Source organism: Lycorma delicatula, chromosome 4 (genome assembly GCF_047948215.1).
Source record: "Lycorma delicatula isolate Av1 chromosome 4, ASM4794821v1, whole genome shotgun sequence".
In the NCBI taxonomy this organism is placed as follows: Eukaryota; Metazoa; Arthropoda; class Insecta; order Hemiptera; family Fulgoridae; genus Lycorma; species Lycorma delicatula.
The window spans coordinates 7,088,186-7,109,610 of record NC_134458.1 but is presented as its reverse complement, the minus strand read 5'-3'; the positions used below and the strand labels follow the sequence as shown (position 1 = coordinate 7,109,610).

Sequence of the window (21,425 nt, the reverse complement as noted above, 5' to 3'; positions counted from 1 at the left end):
GTAGTATCTAACCTTCGGGTGGTGCGCTTGTCTCGTTCTGCGATTTCTTCGCGGGTAGATTAACCTTTCCGAACATCCAATCCTTTTCCTGATTTCTGATCCCCTTTTTCACTATTCTGGGTAGTCTGACATAGCCAGATTGAGGTATACGGAGACGCTAAGATTGACGATACGGAGATGGGCAGAACCGGTTTATTCATGGTGTGGTATGGGGAGTAGGCAGCTGACGGCGAACCTCTTGGGTGCACCTGTATATTTTTTGTCGGAGAGCACATTAAGACCGAAGCGTCTACAGAAAATCATCCGATACAATACATTCACAATACGTGAATCCATCTACACTTTATAAGCGTAACGTAATATATGAAGAAAATTTAAGGTTATGTTTTATGAATGACTGTCTACATTACACGAATCGATGAAACTATTATCAACACATGTAATTAAATTTTAAAGGTCACACGATATTAACCATCCGTTATTTAAATATTATCTGACAATTAACGCTATCGCAAGTAACACATCACAAGTCATAAATTATTTAGTTCATAAATATTTTATTAAAATTATAAATCAAAATGGATTTTAATGAATATAACGAACAATTTGTGGTTTTTTTTTCAGATCAAGCTGCGATAATTAAAAGGAATCAGGATGAGAGGAAAGATATGACCGGACAGTCTTCGAATAAAAGTAAGTAGATATACAGTTTTTTAAAAATCAAAATAATTTGGTCGATTTGATCGGTCACCATTTGTGACGAACCAAATAAAATCCTTGCAAATTATTCTTGTGAATTTAAAACAATACAGCGATATACATATTCAAGTACCGAATCGAATCCGTAATAAAAATATTAGCTTAATTATAATCTGTCAGTGAAAACAGTAGATTTCTGAATTCCTGATAATTTTCAATAATGAAACGCACAAGGCAAACTGTAATATCAAAGTTCACGATCGACACTATTTCGATATATCGCCTCTTGTAAACTACGTTATTCCTGGATAATCTTATGTACCTCCACTCGCTAAGCACATAAACAAATGGAAAACGTAGAAAATTCGTACATAAGCTAACTTGATTTGACATAAAAATTATGACACCATACATTCGGAGTGAACAGCTCCGTAATATTAACGCGAACTTTCTCATAAGAGAGAACGGACCATTCATGAATTATCTTATGCTACTTTCTTAGTTTCGCAAAATATCTTTGAATATCGACTTCGTTGCCTAATATTGCATCATACTTCTAACTACTTTATCCTTGAAATTAAAAACTACATCTTTTAAACAATTTTATTTTAATTAAAAATATAAAAATGAATAAATAACCGGTAAGGTGTGTTATTTATTTATCTCTGTATTTTTTTTATCTGAACGAAACATTTGATAATTTAAAAAGTAATAAATATTTAAAATTTAAAAAACTCAACGTTAATAGTCGTATAGCGAAAGAAGAGTTAATTAAAATTTTTACAAGAATCAGGTGGCAGTTTTATAAGAGTAGAATATAAAGTAAGGCCGGCTTTGATTTTCAAAGAAGAGTGAAAAAGGCTGCTTTTAATTTCCACATAAAAGTAATGGAGGAATTGTAGGATAAATTTTGCAGGGATGTACTAAAAATGGAGACCTTACTGTCAAAAAATAAGGAGACCTTTCATGCAAAAATAATCTACTAGTATCAAATAAAGACCTAAGAATTAAAAACAAGATATCTGTATGGAGTGTAGGGATGGTTTATCGTGTTGAAACACGGGAAAACGGGAAAAACTGGAACAAGAGAAGTAGAGGTCTTTGAAATGCGGTGTTATAGAAGAATGTAGAAAATTAGCGGGTCGGTAAAATTAGAGATCCTTGTTTAAAAGGGCTGAGTCCTTGTAAATAATAAGCCGCGTTGATGGGTCGTACCTTAAAACCAAGATTTGGGTGTAATCAGTTCAGCATATTAATAGAGGGATATGTAGAATGTAAAAACTGTTGATTAAATAAAGACAAGACGTTGTATGTAAAACAGATAATACAGGATATATCAAACGGTTTTCAGGTTAAAAGAATGGAAAATATCATCAAATCGAACGATAACACAAAAAAATAAGTTATACACATACCTTCATACTAGTAATGGAAGTAACCAACAAAGAGGATTTAGAGGTAAGTACGAGTGGAGGAAGAATAGAAATATTAAAAAATTATAGATATTGGGGTACTACGGTGACAGATGGCTAGAAAACGCAATGGAAATAAAAGAAAGGATATAGACGGCAAAGGAAGCCTTCAGTACGAAGAGGATATTACTATGCAGTTAAAGTCTGAACTTAAGAGTTGAGGAAGAGGTTAGCCAAACGCTATAAATGGAGTGACTAGTTGTACAAGAATGAAACATGGATGATGAGGAAGACGGAGAGAGACTGGATTGAGGCTTGAGATGTGGATATGTTGAAGGATGGAGAAAATAAGATGGATGGATAAATTGAGAAATGAGGAAGTAATGAACAGGATTAAAGAAGAAAGAACGCTTATACGACAAGTACACAACAGAAAAGGAATCTTGAAAACTACATCGTAAGGGTCAGTAGAAAGAGAAAGAAAGCGAGGAAGAAGAAAGTGCCCGATTAATTTCTAGTCTTTAAAAAAGATCCCCTAAAAATTAAGCGATTAAAAATGTCTTTAATGCTTAACGTGCGACATTGAACATCTAACTTTTAAGAAAGATCGTTAATCGAACGTTTAAAATTTATTGTTCTTAAATAATAATTTTCTTAAAACCCATGTATAAAAATTTGATAGCCATGTTAAAACAAAAATATTAAAAATAAAATAAAAAGACAAAAATGGGTCTAGAAAAAACGCATAATTTAGAAAAGAAAAGACGGTTTAAAAACTTAATAGAATGGAAAAACAAGGTTGTACGTGTAGGAGAAAGACGTAAGTCGGTGGATAAATTCGACAAAGATTTTTGGGATGCAACACCAAAATACATCATGAAATGGTACTTCCAAAGAGATTACCAATTTTGGGAGAATTTAGTCACAAATTGCGAATGTTTCAGTAAGAAAACATAACAATAATAATAATAACGTAAAAAAAAAATTAAATTTCATTTAAATACCAAATTGGTATTTAAATATAGTTCTTACTGCGTTTTTGTCGACGTTATTTTAAATTTGTCTACTTTTGTCCTGTGTTACATCCAAATCCAAAAAAAAATTGTCTTCTAATTTTATCTAAAATTCCCGTTAAAACTTCTAACAATTGTTCTATTTTAACGTTTGCAAGTTCCATTTTGTATGTAATTATGACAAATTCGTCTATACCTGTCGAAAACAGCATCCAAGTTCTTTTCTTAAAATCTGTTTTAAGTTTATAGGTTCTTGTTTACAATAAATTTTAGGTTTTTTAGCCTTAACCTCATGTCCTAACTTTTTTCCCTGACCAGGTTGGACCTGCATCGAATACATTGCACAACCTCAGCGGGTGTTTTGCCTCAAACCCTTCGGCACCCCACGGGATCCGACAAAGTGGTGTCCCACGGGGGTCGCTCCTTTGCTTTGTTACCTAGTATTTGTGTGACCATTGTTGCAACCTGATTCCATTCACGTCTACCTTTCATCATAAATGGGACAGTCTCTTCTGATGTTATATTAGGAAGTCCCGTTCTTTGATGAATCTCGTCCCATCTGCTACAAATATAGATTGTATGTTCGGCTAACTAGCACTTGGAAAATTGACCACGTAAATACGCATTACAAGATCCATAAATTTATTTTTTAACATTAATTTTCTGTTTTTAAGTTCGCCATCTTTTGTATCTAAAATTCTTAAAATCATTGTTTTCCCAAAAAGGGCCTGCTAACGGCTTAAATAATCCTTTCTGTTTACGGAAGTTTTCAGTATGGTTTACATCCGCTCTATCTGTAACAAGAAGGCCCATATTTTCTGTAAAAAGTCTGTAAATTATGCCAGAATCGGTTACTATTTTTAATTTCATTCCAAATAAATCTTTTATTGTTATTTCTATAGCAATCGGATTTAGAATTACTTTTTTTTCATTCACATTCTTGTTTATTTAATATAGAAAAACATTTCTTTAACGCCTGTCCCCGTTTTCCAAGTGCTTTCTCTTGTTTCCCCTTACTTTATTATCTACCTACTTCTTGCTTCCTCTTATTTTTATTCTGTTTGTATAGTTTGTATTATACGATTTCTGTGGAGATACATGTAAGCATTTAAGTAATTGAAAACTGTTAGTTCGTTTCAAACGTCAGGCTAATTTTTTACTTATCTGAATCCAAAGCGAGAATTATTTTACGACAATTCAAAGTCAAAATTATTTTAAGAGAAAATTCACTGAAAACTATATTAAGAGAAAGTTAAACGAAAATTATCTTGAGAAAATTCAAAGTCAAAATTATTTTCAATTTAAATTCTCTTAATAGTCCAAACATCAGCCTTACTACTCACTCACACACACACACACACACACACACACACACACACACACACACACACACACACACACACACACACACACACACAAAAGAAAAAAAAAGTTAATTGTAGTAGCAGCAAGTTTTCAACAATAATACAGTACAAAAACAACAGCTACAAGTGATAATAGGTTTACACATAATTGAATGTTATTATAAAAATAATTATAGATGAATACATTTTATAATGGGAAAGTTATTCACCGACACAAAATAATTAATCTAATCAGTTCAAAAAAAAAGGTATTTTACAAAACTAAAAAAGAACCGACTATAATAATGATGATGACATAAATAATAAGGCCATAACATAAATTACATTTTTTAGTCAATGTCAGGCCTGAAGTCACAAGTCATGGGTGCAATTCAATGTTAATTGTCCACACTGTGGTGAGTAATAAGGATCGATGAGTTTTTGACAACTCTCAACACGTGATCAAGAAGTCGTTTAGAGTAAACTTCATTAAAATACGTAGAAAATGATAGTTCATTCACGTCGCTTACCTCAACCGTATTTATGGATGACCTTGACTATAAAATATGGCCTGTGTGCTCCAGTCCTAATTAAATAACTTAAATAACATAATAAAAATATATTGCGTCAAACAATTTTGTGCTGAAAAATACTCATTTTTGTTTTATCATGGCAAAACTTGCAGCTTTACTCTTACACTAAAATTAGCTGATCCATCTAGTAAATAACTATTATTAACAGTATATCTTTGTATTCATTTACTTACATGTTTTTATTGTATCATTAGTAATGTATAACATTAATAACAGTGAATGAGTAACACAAGAAATACCTATTAGTAAAAAATTTAAAAAAATGTAATTACGACTATATCTAATGATTTTATAGAAAAATGTTCCAAAATATACACACACAAGATAAGGATGCGGATATGCCTATGCCCCCTATAACACAATATTACAAACATAACTGTAAGTGATCAGATATAGCAACCGACAACAACAGAAAGCACTTGCTGTTCTATTATTTATGCGGCAAGTTAATTTTTTCTATTGAAATATGAAATGAATGATTTAATATCGTTTACCGTGCGATATATTCATCGTCGATAGTCTATCTACTAATAAATCAAAAAAATTCACAAAATAAGTCCATTATAAGGTAGTTCTATTTACGAAGACTGCTGCTTATTCAGTAACTGAAATAACTCTATAAATATTCTGTGAAAATAAATGGATATAATAACTTTTACATTTTCACATCTACAAATGATAAATAATTGAATAACTGCCACAAAAAATATATATAATAACAGTAATTTATTTAAAGCTTATAATAAGATGTATTTCTTCACTACAAATCCCTTCTGATGTAAACCAGTACAAAAAGTAAACCTTCTGAATCTTAATAAAACAATCCCTTGTTTGTCATAAGAAACTACCTAATTAGAGCTCAAAATTGCTAAGCTGTGTTATTAATTAACTAGAATTCTACAGAATGGTAGCCGGAAGATAATATAAAAGAACCGATAGCCTTAAAATATAAACAGTATACCCTGGCCTAAAACTATAATCCTTGTATACAGGAAGGCAAGTATATAACAACCCAAAACTCACTTTATTAATCCTAATATATAACATATACTATGTTAAGAATAATTTTCTCAGACTATGTCAGAATGGTGAAGATGGTTAGGGTTAATCCTTACAAGATATTAATAACTGAATTGAACTGTACTTTACTGAAGCGTACAAAACAGTATTATAATTGGAAATACATAAAAATAAAATAATACGCATTACATATAAAAACCTGAAACCTTCAGCTGCTAAATAGTAAAAAAAAAAATAAATAAAAATTAAAAGCTAAGATAAAAACATCAACCAGTTTTACTAATCTTTAAAAAAATAATAAAAACAAAAATATACATTTATATCAACACAAGAGTGTCACAATTAAAAAGAGTTTGGTAAAACTGTTCATTATTTAATAGTTATTTGCATTCAAATGACAATAAAAAACATACATACAACAGCTGAAAACAAAATTCATCAAGTCAAAGTAATCTTTAACTGCTCTTTAAACCCATTTAAATTCATATTTTAATTTTGATAGATGTAGATTATTTTCAATAATTTTATTTGACAATCATTATTCTTATATTTATGTACCAGGTGATGCAAAATATAAACAACAGTAGAGTGAAAATTTTAAAATCAACTAACTTGTTCCTACAGTCATCGTCATACTGTAAATTTCCCTACACCTGTATTGCTTTTCTGAGGGTGTTTTCTTTGAAGGTAACGATTGGTCCTGAACTAAAATTGTATAACAATGTGTTAACTAATATACTGTATGTAAAGCTGTATTATTCATTTTTAAGAACGTTTAAGAAAACAAAGTAAGAAAAGCTCCCAAGGAGATAAGCATTGAAATTAATTCTTTTTATGTAAAAATTAACTATGTTCGCTCCAATTTAACACCCGTACAAATAACAGCATTTGGATATGAAATCTCAATGTTTTGCAAGCTCAAAATCATTGCACTAAAATTTCCTACATTGAATGATAATTTATTAATCGACTATTTTGTCCTTAATTTTTTTTAAATTCAAGTCAAGTGTAATCTCATCAACAAAAGATGTGTTATTTTATGAAAAAGCAGCTAAAAATTTATCATCCGTAGTAATCACATTTATATCAATTAGGCAAAGAAAATGCAACAAGGGGCCAAGTATTGAACTAGCAGAACTCCAACAGACACATCTAACAAACTTGATAACAGCTTATTATTATAAAGTTCTCACAGTTCTGTTTTAAGGATTCAATTTGACTCTTCTTGAAAACTTGTAAAAAAACAATATTTTTGATAAAATACCAACTATTTTTGATTACAAAGAAATCTGTATATCTTATGTTTAATATTTTGATAAAAAAGGTAAGATAAATATTAGCTTGTAGCTAGCTATGTCCTCTATTTCTCCCTTTTAAAAAACGTAATGTCAAGTGTTACATTTAAACAATCAGGGTACAAAAATTCGGTTATACTTTCATTAGCTAGTTATTTTATAATTTTCAAAATAATAAGAATAATGTCCTGTAATCTTTGCAGAATAATCTGCAATTAAAACAAAATAATCTGGATATAAAGTGATACTAAGCAAATTTACAATATTTATTACCTCACTATAGGAGAAAATATTTAACAGGAGAAAATAGAAAGGAATCTTTAGGTAAACAGATTTAATTACAGGAATACAGACATTGAAATGAAAGTATCCAGACTACTTATGTGGAATATCTTTAAGAAATTTGTTGAAGTTCAGAATAAATGGTGATCCACAATGTTTTCCCTGTTTTTAATTGAATTTCACAGCATTTTCTGAAAGTTATTGTAGAATCTATCAGCCAATTATTTGCATTTATTTTAGCTTCATCATATTTGAATCTGAGTCTGTTCCTTAATGATTTTGAATTTTCAACTTCGAATCCATAATAAAATCATTCATATTGTACAGATTATTTAAGGTAGCATGATTGTCATATATATATATATATTAATACTTTTTTATATGTTTTTCTGGTAAACAGCTAATAGTAAATGAATCAGAGAAAGTATTTACAAACATGTTACAGGACACACCACTTCATATATAACATCTACGCTGAGACACTTGAAAAGTCTATCTTTTTTTATTTTTAAATATATCCAAAATATAACCTCCAAATCTGACAAACATCCAAAAAATTGTATCAAGACAAAATGGTAATGAAAGATAATTACTACATGGTTCCCACCGGCAGGAAAAGTCAACATTTTTAGAAAAATTGCAAAAAATTTCAGACAAGGCTATTTTTGTTATCAAATTAAGTTTATATATTAGTTACAAAATATTTTTTTAAGTTATGCCAAAATATAGTTGACACACTTTACTGGCATCGGGAAGTGGTGAACTCATCGCCCAGCAACTGCAACTACTTGCTGCAAGCAGCCAGTAACAAGTTCTGTTCTTACTTAAATTCCCTAATCATCTTTTTGTATTAAAGGAGAAATATTCCAAAATATAGTTGACACACTTTACTGGCATCGGGAAGTGGTGACCTCATCGCCCAGTAACTGCAACTACTTGCTGCAAGCAGCCAGTAACAAGTTCTGTTCTTACTTAAATTCCCTAATCATCTTTTTGTATTAAAGGAGAAATATTCCAAAATATAGTTGACACACTTTACTGGCATCGGGAAGTGGTGACCTCATCGCCCAGTAACTGCAACTACTTGCTGCAAGCAGCCAGTAACAAGTTCTGTTATTACTTAAATTCCCTAATCATCTTTTTGTATTAAAGGAGAAATATTCCAAATTGTAGTTAACTTTTTCACTGGTGAAATTTTAACAAAAAGTTACCGTAGAAAAATTTAAATGTTAACAGTTTTCTCGGAATTTCTCTCAAATCACTGTTTAATTTCCAGCAGCGTTAGATATAAACTTACAACCAGAATTCAGTTAGTTGAAAAGAGGTAGAGATGTGTATCATGCTTTTTATGATGTGTGTAAATAACATTTTGGACTGGGCAATATGGGCTGAAAGGCAGTGACTTCGCACAGTAAAGGAAAGCAGCACAATTAAATAATTAAGATAAAGAATTCTCAGCCATCAATGAAAACTGTTTTATCTCCTAGTGGTACAACTCAGCAGAGTAAAACATTGATCAACAGTTGTAAGAACAGTGGTTGCGATACATCTCTTTGTTCACTGCCTGGATCTACTGGTCAAAGTAATAAAATTCTAGCAGCAAATGATACATTTGAATCCTTGACTTCATTTACACAAAATGACAACACAATTGCTTCTTTTTGTTCTAAAGATGATATTTCTAAGGCAGAAATTATATGGGTTCTCAATATTGTACAAAATAAGTTATCCTTAAGTTCATGTGAAGATACTGGTACAACTTTTAAAATGATGTTTTCTTATGGTTGTATAGTGTCAAATTTCAGCTTGGAGCTACTAAATACTCTAATGTTATCAATAATGGCTTTGTAACATAATTTGATAGCATTCTACAAAATCAGCTGCGTTCTTGTGTTAATTATGTGGTATGCTTTGATGATGGATTAAATAAAATTTTAAAGAGGAATCAAATGGCTTTATCTGGGCAATTTTGTTATAAGCAAACAAATAAAGTACGAACAAGGTATTATAACAGTATATTTTTGGGAAATCCACTGCTCAACTTCTCTATGGTTTCATACAAAGTATCTCTCTTATAGATAAAAACAAAATGTCTATGGATTGACCAAATGTGGATTTAAGCTTTTTAAAAATGTTCAGTGATCAGCTGATAAAGGAATGCCCTGAAGGAAAGCATTTGGTGAATATTGATTTTTGCGGTTTACATTGTTAACACATATATGCCTAATTTAATATCGGGAGGCGAACATGCTAGCAACGATGTGAGTTGGCGCACAGTATACCTACACGCTGATAAAGTATCACTCCCACCGCGCAGTTCTCCCACCGTAGCAGCCCCATCACTCTCAGGCTCCAATAAAAGAGCGTGCACAAGAGTGAAATTTCATTTTCATCGTCAACCACCACACCACCTGGGGAAGACTAAGAAGAAGAAGAAGATGGAAGAAGGTAGAAGTTCCCTAGCTGCCTCAATGTGGGACCTCCTGGCGGATGCCAACATCCCCGCTGGCCTGCTGAGGGAGCCACTGAACGTGGACACTATCTTCCCGCTCCAGCTTGCCAGGCTTCAATCGCCCTGACCGGCAGACTCAGCAGCAGTAACCGGCCCAGTGTGGGATCACTCGCGGAGAACTGCCTCGGCCGTGCCAGCAAAGGACGATCAACACTGCGGGGCTCTGGGAGGCCACCACTACCACGGTGTAGTGGTGAAACAACTGCCACAGAGGGAAAGCCTGGTCAGACTTCAATGGATAAAAAATTTCCTTTAAAATACTGCACGACTAGATGGTTAGATAATGTGAAATGCCCAGAACGAGCCTTGCTAATTTTGGATGTTGTAAAGAAATTTACTGACAAATCAAAAAAAATTCAATCTAAGCCATACACCATTCTAGTTAAGCATTATAAAGATAGATTCCTAAAATGTAAATTGGCATTTTACAAATTGATTTAGTCTGACTGTCAACCCTTTTTAAAGCAGTTTTAGAGCACAGATTCTCTTACTCCTTATTTATATTTATTTTCACCCCTTAATCATCTACTAAAAATGCTTCTTAGCCATAATATAAATCAAGTAATACAGCTGCTGCAAACAGTTCTTTGAAACTTACTTCAATTGATCTTACTAACTTAGAAAATTTATATGAATTAAAGAAAATTGATCATTGATTTCAAACTACTTTATATCTCAAAGAAATAAAACATCACAAGGTGATGAATTGAGGTCTCATAAAGAGTGCCAAACTTTATTATTTAAACTCATCTCAAAGCTTGTTGAATGAAGTCCTTTAAAATATAAAGTAGTGAGAGGTTTATCTAATCATTAGATCCAGCTGTGATCCTTCAAAAGCCTGAACCTGGTTAAGAAAAAATGAAATTTATTTGCAGCATTATATGAAGCTAATAGATTTACTGAAAAAGCTAAGAAACAATATTCTTTGCTGCGCATGGGTGCTAAAGGAGCTCTGAGAAGTGAGTTCAAAATATGTTCACCAGATACTGAACACGATGACAGTAAAGAATTGAAAGATAAAAGGAAGTTGGATAAATTTTTTTTTCATCTATTTTAGCAAAATTTCAAAATATATGAACCTGTGAGAAATAGTAACTGTGCCTAATTTTTTCACGTGGAAATGCAACAATCAAAGGTGGCTTTTCCATTAACAAATTTCTTCTTGTGGAGAATATACATGAAAAGACAATAATTTATCAACAAAAAGTTTTTGATGCGATTGTAGATGCTGGGGGCAAGGATAATGTTTTCAATATAAAAAAAAGCTCACTGCAGTGAGAAGCTCTAGAAGATGATATGAAGAATGTCTTGTAGAAAAAAGAAAAACTTCTCTCAAGAAGAACAGAATAGAACACTGAAAAGGAAAATGTAAGCAGAAATTAAAAAACTGGAGGAAGAAAGGAAAAAGAGTTACAATCTTGGCAAGAAGAAATGCCGCCAAAAAGTTAAACTTTTAGAAAAAGGCAACCTATGGGAACCTAAAGATATTGAAGAAAAGTTGCCCTGTGTTTTATTCTTACATAATAATATGCATGTAATGAGATCTCATATTTTTTATATTTTTTGGTATATGATAGAATAATAATGACAAAATATTTTTCAAGTAAATAATAAGAATATTTGTTTTCTATACAAAATAGGGTGTTTTGTTCTAGTTTTCTTATCTGTATTACTTTTAGTCACAATAATTTAAATTTTTGTTTAAGTTGTGATCATACATATATTCTTTGTTAAATTGAAATCTGTGTATCTTAGCATTTTTATGCAAACCAACTTGCCAAATATTGTTTTTCGTTTACTTTGCAAAATAATGTAGGCTACGTGAAAAACTTTTAAGTAATCTTAGGTACAAGCCAATTATTTTTAAAAATTTCTTTAGTTAGTTTTTATTTCTTATCTGTGTTACTTTTAGTTACCATTACGTTCATTTTTATATAAAAAAACTTATTAAATATTTTTTTTTGTACTTTGCAATATAATTTAACAAGACAATTTATCACAAAAAAATTGCCTAATTTTAAATGCATATTGAAAAAAAAATCATCACAAATAAATTTTAAAAATGAATGTAATAATAAATAATAAAAAAAGCGTGAGTTGGCAGCTATGGATGAAGGCTGCAAAAATATATATATATATATATATATATATATATATATATATATATATATATTTATTTGCAGAATGAATCGGCAGTGGCATAACATTGTGAGAGTAGAAAATTTTTACTAAATTGGTCAGAAAAAGTCATTAGAAGTCAGGGAAAACAAATCTTAAAATTTGGTGGGAAACCTACAACTGATAGGAGAGGGCAAACTTAATGCTTTCATTTGATTTTTTAACTTAACTCTTAAAATTATTGGTTAAGAAAACTCATTTTTGATTTTAATTTGTATTTTCTTCAGGTTAATCATTTGTACTGCCCAAAATCATTACTCATAATGCCCTTGCAAACTTGTCAGGAGAATCTGCTATAAATTAATAGGTTCATGGTCATTAATTAATTTATTACTTCGTTTTTATGTGTTTTTTTATAATTAAAGCAAGACCATTCAGAAGCTTTATTTCTTACCAAATTCTCCTAGACCTTTATTTTTTACTTTTATATAAAACCATGCCTTATAAATATACCATAAATCTACCTTCAAATTTTTATGAATCTCTTAATACAAACAGCAAAAAAAGAACAGTTCTTTTTATTCCTTTATATCTCATTTGTCATTTTATATGAAAAATTCAAAAGAAAAAATAACAATAAAAAATACATCATTCTAAATAAAAGACATATTATTGATCTTTTATTTATATTTATTTATTTTAATACATATAAAACTAAATAAAGCCTACACAAAAACTACAAATTTTTGTAACAAAATATCCTTATCCAGAAATGCAAAATTATAAAATTATAATACTGTGTTAAAATCAGAAGGTTTACATTCCTCTCAATGCTTATCTCTATATAAAAAATGTTTATTAGGAAAAAATGGAAAAGTACAAAAGAAGAATATTGTGGAAAATCCCACCTACAAAAAGGTACATCCCAATGAAAAACTACATAAACAAACTGAAAAATTTCAGTTTTTCTCTTTTATATATCAAACATATAAAAGGATACCAGAACAAATTCCTTCTCAAAAAAGGAAGAGCAAATGAACCCAAGAAAGATGAGAAAATCTCTCTGAAAAAATGTAGGAAAACATTAAAAGACAAAAAGAAAGGTAGATGAAATTGGTTCACGGTCTTTTAGCTGGCCTAATCTATATTGTAAAAAATTTGAATACTGTAAAAATCAATACAAAATCTGTATTTTTATCAACTATGCAATCAAACACAACAAAGAATTACCCAATACGATAATGTATATTACTTTATCACATCTATTTTAGTTTAATAAAATCTGAAAATAGCAAAACATTTTTACTTGATTAAAAAATTGTTACAAATTGATATTTTGATACTGATACAGAAATAATCACAGTAACCCATTGATTAACATCTAACAAAAAAGGGTTAAAAAGCCAACAAACTTTTAACCAGTTATATTAAAAGTTTTAAGCAGTACAAAACAAAGTAATTATACAGATAACTACTCCCACTCCTTAATACTTAAAGGCTCAGCCGAACCAGTTTTATTTTGATGCTAAGACCTCTTTGCTAACGCTCCTGTCATCATTTTGTTAATTGGTTTTATTTAACACATTCTGGCCTGGTGTTATGGCCTTATGTATGTAACATATTTGGTGATCCATGTTACACTCATTTCATGAACAAGGGATGAAGCTATCTGCAAGCTCCACATCAAGAAAATAGCCATCATAAATCAACCAATAATACTATAACTATGAAGATAAATAATTATGCAATAGCTTAGTGAATAATCCAGAGTAGTTCTATTTATTGTGAAAAGGCCTAAGTCACTTTTTTACAGTAGAAAGATAATTACCTCTTATTTAGAGGAGATGAATTAAACAATAGCTACAAAATTACTTCAAAGAAATATAAAATAATATACAGCATTTCTAAATTCAATACTTACTTTAACAAAGGTTGCACATGAGCAAGTAGTAATCATTTGGCATTACATGCAGTTGGATATAATTACTTCTAGCACTATCACTGTCATAAAACCTGTCAGTTAGCTGTACTGTCACTGTCAGTTAGCTGAAAACCACAATGAAATGTGATAACACTTTAAAGCCAGTTTCTACCTTAGTAAAGTATCGAATACGACTTCAAATTGTTAGAAACCCCTTAATATGTAACTGAATAACAAATTCAATCTATGTTGTTTTTTGTCAAATTTAGTGTCTTATGTGATCTTTGTTTTTAAAGTGTGTTTAGATGTCAGTCTCAATTTGTTATAAGTGTAAAATTTGCATGTTCTGGTTAATAATTTTGTATGCGTTTCAGACTATGAGCCAATTAGTAAAATTTAATTCTGTTATCACTAACCATAATTTGTAAATTTTACTCACATGGTAGCATGCAAAAACCAAGAACTCAACACAGCTGAACAATATGAAATGCACAAATATACTAAATTTGACAAACACAACATAAACTAACAAACATAACATAAGTTAAATATATTATTTGACTACCTACTAAAGAAGTTTCCTCATAGTTTTAAAATAGGCACTACTGATATTTCACTGAGGAGAAAGCTGATAATTAGCTTTGAAAAGCCTTTGAAAAATGTTTCATTAATTTGAAGGGGGCTAGTTTAGTAACTAATAATTTTAAATAACAGTACTAAGGAATTAATTAATACTACTACAAACTTTTATATTTTCCAAGGTATACGTACACTGCCTTCATACTTTACTTTAATATTATACAGTACAATTTAACTAACATACCAAAAAAAATTTAACTAAGTAGAGAAATTTTTCTATATTTACTTTAACTAGTTTAAACAATCACTTATTGTAATATAGTATTTAGAATGTTTTAATGAAAACAGTTTTCTAACTTAATTTATAATTTACTTTGAATTAAAATAATGCTACAAAACGGCTAACCTAAAAAGCCCGACTAGACTAGTTTACAACAAACTTGGTCAATCACATATTTAAAAATGATCTTTTTTTAATATATTTTTAACTAATACTGTACTTGTTTGGATTGTCCTGTTTACTGTACAACTTAATTAGTATTTCTAAAACTACTATACTTTGAATGTAAAATAAGATATGATCGTGCTTAATTTTAAACTGACTATACTATGAGATTCATAATTACAAAAAAATATTTTTCAACATTATAAGAATACTAAAAATACTTAACGACCGATAAGTTAGTAGTAGAAAGCAGAACACACAAATATCACAATAAAAGGTTCAAATAGTAACACAGACGAGAGTAAACATCGCGAAAAACGACAACAGGCTTGCCATTACTAAAAAAACATTCATAGTTTATCCCGTTTAAAAGTGAAAATTCACAAATATGATAACATATGCAATAAAAACAACTAAATATACAAAAAGTGTTCTCATTCCAAAGTATTAAGTACTTACAAGTAACAATATCCATTAAAAATATAATGAACTACTCGGACACGATATTCAGCAATTTTCTTGCACTAACTTGTTACTCCTCCTAAATAACCGCATTTTCTCCTAGCCACCATAAAAACGATTGTGCTATTGAGGTATCGATCTGAGATGCCCTGATAAGCTCAATTACCGTTTCTTTGTCTTTCAGTAAAATTTCATAACACGAAAATAGGAGATAAGAAAAGGCGTTTTATATTTTTAACTTGATATTAGCTTAAAACTGGTGATGCATCCCAGGGAAACTGTAGGATTTGTAAAGTAACTCTGAAGTCATCAGCAGTATTTAAATAAAATATCTGTAACAAGTGTACTGATGAGCAAAGTAAATAATAAGATTATCATTATAAAAAGTACCTTAAGCTGTACTGCAACTGAGATATCTGTCATAACTTTGATATCTTTGCATTTCAGGGTGGCTATTTATAAGTTTCAAGCGTTTGAACAAATTAGATACATTTTTTTATGGGATTGTTAAAATGAGGACTGTAAGGATTGATAAGAAGCACTTAAAATTATAAAAAAATTTGGTTGTATTTAACTTTGTAAAAACATAATTAACCCTGTAAATAGCGAGAATCAATTTTTCAACTCTGACCTCTGCTTGTACCTAGATAACTCTGCTTATACTTACCTAGATAACTGCTAACACTACCCTTGTCATTCTGATTTGTTAGAACTTTGTGGAATCAAAATTCAGAATTTTTGACCAGCTTTTGTCCTGGTTTGAGATGAGTGGAGTTTTTACTAAATAATGATAAACCTAAAAGGTATGTCTTTGAACTGACTGGTAATAACTCTAATGAATTACCTTCAATAAAAGTAATTTGATGCTTCTTAAATTCCAAACTCACCTGATGGTACAAAGTTGACTTGCCTGTTCTAGACTGTCCAGAGTTTTGTTTGCTTGCAAAGACTACAATACTGGCATTCAACTGAAGCATTTACAGGATGTCTATTTTCCATGGTTTTATTATCATATAATTCTGGCTTGTAATTGTGGGAGCAAATTTCAGTTGTCAGGGTTGTGGTTTTATATTAAATATGTACTGTTAAGATCTTCTCAGCAACTGTTTTAATAATTCTTACAGACTTTCATTTTACAATATCTCTCCATCAATAATTAAATATACTAAATCAAAATTCTACTACATTTATCAATAAATAAAATTATAAATTGTATAATATAGTAGTAAACATTTGATAAAAATAAAAATCAATTTTAACCTTGCCCTATTTAATATTTTGTTTTACCAAGACTTGTTTTAAGTTCCACAAGATTGTGAAAGAGTGTAATCATGCTAGTATTTAAAAGGAGAATAGTAAAATATAATTATAGGCCAATATTCATGTTACCATATTAACACTAATAATTTCTGAAGAAAAATTAATAGCGTATATCAAACCACATTTGAAGAAAAACAGTATAGTTTCTGTGGAAGATCAACCTCTGATCTTCAATGATATTTACTACATGGATTCTGTTTGATAAGGTCTGGGAATACGGTAATGAGTTTGTTTTGACACTTATTGACGTTAAAAAAGCTTATGATATTATCACAAGGAAAAATGTGTTGAAAGCATCAAGAGCTATATGTATATTAATAGAATGAAATTGTTCAGGAAAAATAACATGGTAAGCACATCCCAACCCCCCGTAGGGGAAGACACTTGCCTTGTGACTATTCCATTCGCCACACCCCCTCCCCCCTATTCATAGCCATGATAGGCTTTAACAGAGCAAAATATGGTAAACACACAACATAAAAAAAGGAAACATCTGTAAGGCTTTCTGAAAATTTTGATGTTTAATGAGTGTAGATAAGGAAATGTTCTTCCAGCTGTTCTGTTTTTACATTAAACAAATAAACTTATGAAGTGGTAAAGATAGATTGTAGGCAAGCTGGAATAAAAGCTTGGTTATTAATGGAATCAGAACTGTGGAGATATGAGATAATGAATGACAGGTGAAAGACCAGTTTATTGTGCAGTAATTCAGGAAAGTAATAAGAAAGTGGTGAAAGGAAGTAGGTATTGAAAAAAGTAGACTTTTTGAAAAAAGTACAGGGATGTGATTTAGAAATGGTGGATTAGTTTTTTTTTGTGAAGTGAAGTATCTATTGATGGGTGAATAAATATGGAAATTAGAAGATGAGTACAAGTAACAACTGGCACTTTCTATCAAAGTACACAAAGTTTGATGTAGAACGAGGAAGAACCAACTGAATGTAAAGAAATTATATTGCACCTATAGTTTTACATGGACAAGAAAGTGCAGAAGTAAGCAAAATTCAGGCTACAAAATGAAATCCCTACCAAGTATGTTACTGGCAAAAACAAGAAGGGATAGGGTGAAATATGAAGAGAGAGAGAGAGATTTGGGATTTGTAAATTAAAGCAAACAAGAGAACAAAACAGATTGAGGTGGTTTGGGAATATGAACAAAAAAAAATTTTTCATCTATCTAATAGATAGATGAAAAAAATGCAAAAGCTGAATTCAATTTGAAAATAAATAAAGAGTAACCAAGAGAAAGAGCTAGGAAACAGTGGCTATTTGAAATATTACAGGATTTTAGGAAATGATACTGCCAAAATCTTTTATACAGATTATGAAGGAACAGACAAACATGCAGGTAGTTGAAACCCCAAAGATTTAACTGGATCTGGAAGTGGATATTTAGATAGATTATAGGGTTGTGAAAAAATTATTTTTTACAGGAAAAATAAAAACATAATCTAGGTAAGTGTTATAAATTTTTACTGTCATTGTTATTCAATTAAATTAAATTATTGTTCTTTTTATAATAATTTGAACATACCAAATTCATAGTATTATCTTGATAATAATTAACCATATTAATGAATGAACTCACAAATTTTGAAATACAGCAGCATTCACCAGTTTAGAAGCATCTTTCAATACTTAAATCATCTTCAGCCTTCAGAATTGTAATTTGCATATATTTTTAATGCAGGAATATCTATATTGAATAAAAACTTTTGACATCGTTTTTGTTTATCAGAATCTATGAGCAGATTTAAAGGATTTTGTTTAGTATTTTTGAAGTTAGTCAATGATCCAGAATACTTAATAAATACTTAGAGTTCTCATATAGTTAAAAATTTGTGAAAGGTATCAAACTTCTTTTATAATTGAGAAGAAAAATTAATAATACAAAAAGCTGCAAAAAATTTAGTAAAACGTTAGTTATATACAACTGTTGTTAAAACATTAGATTTTTGCTATATTCAGAATAATTAATTAATTGATGTAAATGTTTTTACATTCTTTTATAAACAATTATAACTTGATATATGTTATTTTATTAATATTTGAAATATTTTGTTTTGTTACAGATACTATTAAAATAATTACACGGGAAGAATGGGGAGCTAAGCCACCAAAAAAAGTTGTTCCATTGTCATTACCAGTGCCTGAGGTTGTTATTCACCACTCATATTTGCCAAAAGTTTGTAACACAACTCAACAATGTATTGCTGCAATGCAAAACATGCAACATTTTCATCAAGATATTCGTCACTGGGATGATATAGGTTATAAGTAAGAAATAATAATACAGTAATTATATAAAACTATGAATTCTTTATACAGAGTATCCCATGAGGAAACCAACATACTTAACAGGTGTATTCCTTCATAAAAATAATAAAAGTTCACATAAACATAGGTCTAGAAACACTTTGTTTGTGAGTTACGGCTAGTGAAAGATTTCACCTGAAATTCAGCTTTCCTAGTGAAATAAGGTTGTACTGAAGTTTTTAGGACGTTAATTAAGAGGAAAAATTAATGGTTTCCTATGGTTTTTGACCTGGAAAATTGAATAAAGTAGATTCCAGAACTGTATTTCCAATAGTTTTCATGATAAAACTAAAAACGTTGTTGTATGAAATCTGTTTTTTTTTTTTTTTACATTTGCAATACAGTAACTTTGTTAAATGACTAATAAATGCATAAAATCTATTAAAATAACTTTAGAAAATTTAATTCTAAAAATAGTGATGTAAATAAGCCCAATAAAAATCAGTTAAACGTTTTTAAATCAAATTTTACTGGAGAAGAAACAGAACAAAAAATAAATGAAGTGACTTGTTCTGAAAACATTTGCAATTCATTCATTCATTTGTTTAAAAAATACAGTTAATTATAAACAAATACAGTATTGTATTTACTTAATTAAATACTAACAAAACAGTTTTAAAACATTCTACAAAAACAGGATTTCAAGAATACTCTGTATTAATTGAAGTTCATTAAGTTTATTGAAAGCCTAAAATTGGTAACACTGTTCTTTTCAGAAACAAAATTTCGATCAAAGCTATTGTACAGCTGTTCAACAATTAACTTATTATTAATCATAACTTGTCTTTTATCTGTGATTTTTTTAATATACATGCATTTTTTTATGATTTGTATGTATGTATAAAGTATTCGTGCTTTTTTTAAAAAGTGAGATGCCATTCAAATTTTTAAATCAAGAATATGCAAATATTGTTTTCACTTATGGTTTTCCTAGTGGAAATAGCTGGGTTGTAAAATGTGAATATGAAAGAAGATTTCTGAATAGAAGAATACCTACTCACGAAACATTTTCCTTAGTTTTCAATAACTTACGAACTATAGATCTTTGCCAACGGTTGCTTGTTCCATTGAACATTCTGAAAACAGCCTGTACTTTAACAAGAAGTTATCATTCAAATGATACAGTGCAGTCCTGGACTCAGCACTCGCCAAATTTCAATTCAAACAAGCATATCTTGTAGTAAAGTCTGGAGAACACATCATTTGCAAACCATTTAAAATCTTCAACCAGGTGACAGTGAATTAAGATTAAATTTTTGTCAATAAGTACAAGAAAATTGAAATATTGCTCATTACATTTTATTCACAGATGAATCTATTTTTACAAGAAACAGAATAAAAAATTTGAAGAATAGTCACAGGTGGTTGACTAAAAATCTGAATACAATTAAAGAGTCAAACTTTCAAACCTGATTTTCATAAATATATGGTGTGGTATAATTGGGGACCAGTTAATTTGACCATTTATTTTTCAAAATCCTCTTTCTGGCATTGTATACAAAGATTTTTTTACAAAATCAATTGCCAGTTCTGCTAGAAGTACCTCTTGAAAAAAGGCAGAAAATTATATTCCAACATGATGGTGAACCACTTCATTATTCACAAGATGTTAGAAAACATTTAAACTTAAGTTTTTCTGGCTAAATGGATTCAAGGGCTAATCCATCTGGCTTATTAATTGGCTTCCTAGGTACGCTGATTTAAATCTCTTGGACTATTACCTTTGAGGTCATTTAAAGGAACTTGTTTATGCAGAAATAGTTAATTTCAAAGAAGAATTATTGAACCGAATTTTAAATGCTTTTGAACATCTTAAGAATGACCATGATACTATTAGAAAAGCTTCCTTTGATGTTATATATCACACTAGATGTTGCATAAACTACCAAGGAGATCATTTTGAAAAGTACCTATGAGATATGAAAATTAAATTTAAAAAAATAAAACAAAATTAAATACAATAGTTTTTTTTTGTTAAGTCATTTTATTTATTTTTTGTTCTGTTTCTTCTTCAGTAAAATTTGATTTTTTAAAACATTTATTTGATTTTTATTGGACTTATTTACATCACTATTTTTAGAATTAAATTATCTAC

At 29.8% G+C, this 21,425-nt stretch overlaps 2 protein-coding genes and 1 long non-coding RNA gene across 11 annotated transcripts in view; 1 reads left to right on the top strand and 2 right to left on the bottom strand.

Annotated features, from left to right (window-relative positions):
- Positions 1–15,846, bottom strand: part of LOC142323075 (uncharacterized) — a 114,140-nt gene extending 98,294 nt beyond the window's left edge. For 2 of the 9 annotated variants that reach the window (XM_075362231.1, XM_075362239.1), the window contains exons 1-2: positions 15,493–15,590; positions 14,209–14,434 (exon numbers count right to left, since the gene is read on the bottom strand). The gene's annotated coding sequence lies outside the window, so the exon portion shown is untranslated. Of the gene's footprint in view, positions 1–14,208; positions 14,435–15,193; positions 15,383–15,458; positions 15,591–15,691 lie in introns of those variants that run through there. The other 7 variants (XM_075362235.1, XM_075362232.1, XM_075362234.1 and 4 more) reach the window with 7 other exon arrangements.
- The window catches only part of LOC142323077 (peptidoglycan-recognition protein SB1-like), a 46,018-nt gene that overhangs the window by 11,513 nt on the left and 13,080 nt on the right, over positions 1–21,425 (top strand). The window contains exons 2-3 of the mRNA XM_075362240.1: positions 625–693; positions 19,087–19,291. Of these exons, the coding sequence (XP_075218355.1) occupies positions 625–693; positions 19,087–19,291 (274 nt within the window). The remainder of the gene's footprint in view (positions 1–624; positions 694–19,086; positions 19,292–21,425) is intronic.
- Positions 18,678–21,425, bottom strand: part of LOC142323078 (uncharacterized) — a 44,694-nt gene continuing 41,946 nt past the window's right edge. The window contains exon 3 of the long non-coding RNA XR_012756015.1: positions 18,678–18,911. This is a non-coding gene — a long non-coding RNA (uncharacterized LOC142323078). The remainder of the gene's footprint in view (positions 18,912–21,425) is intronic.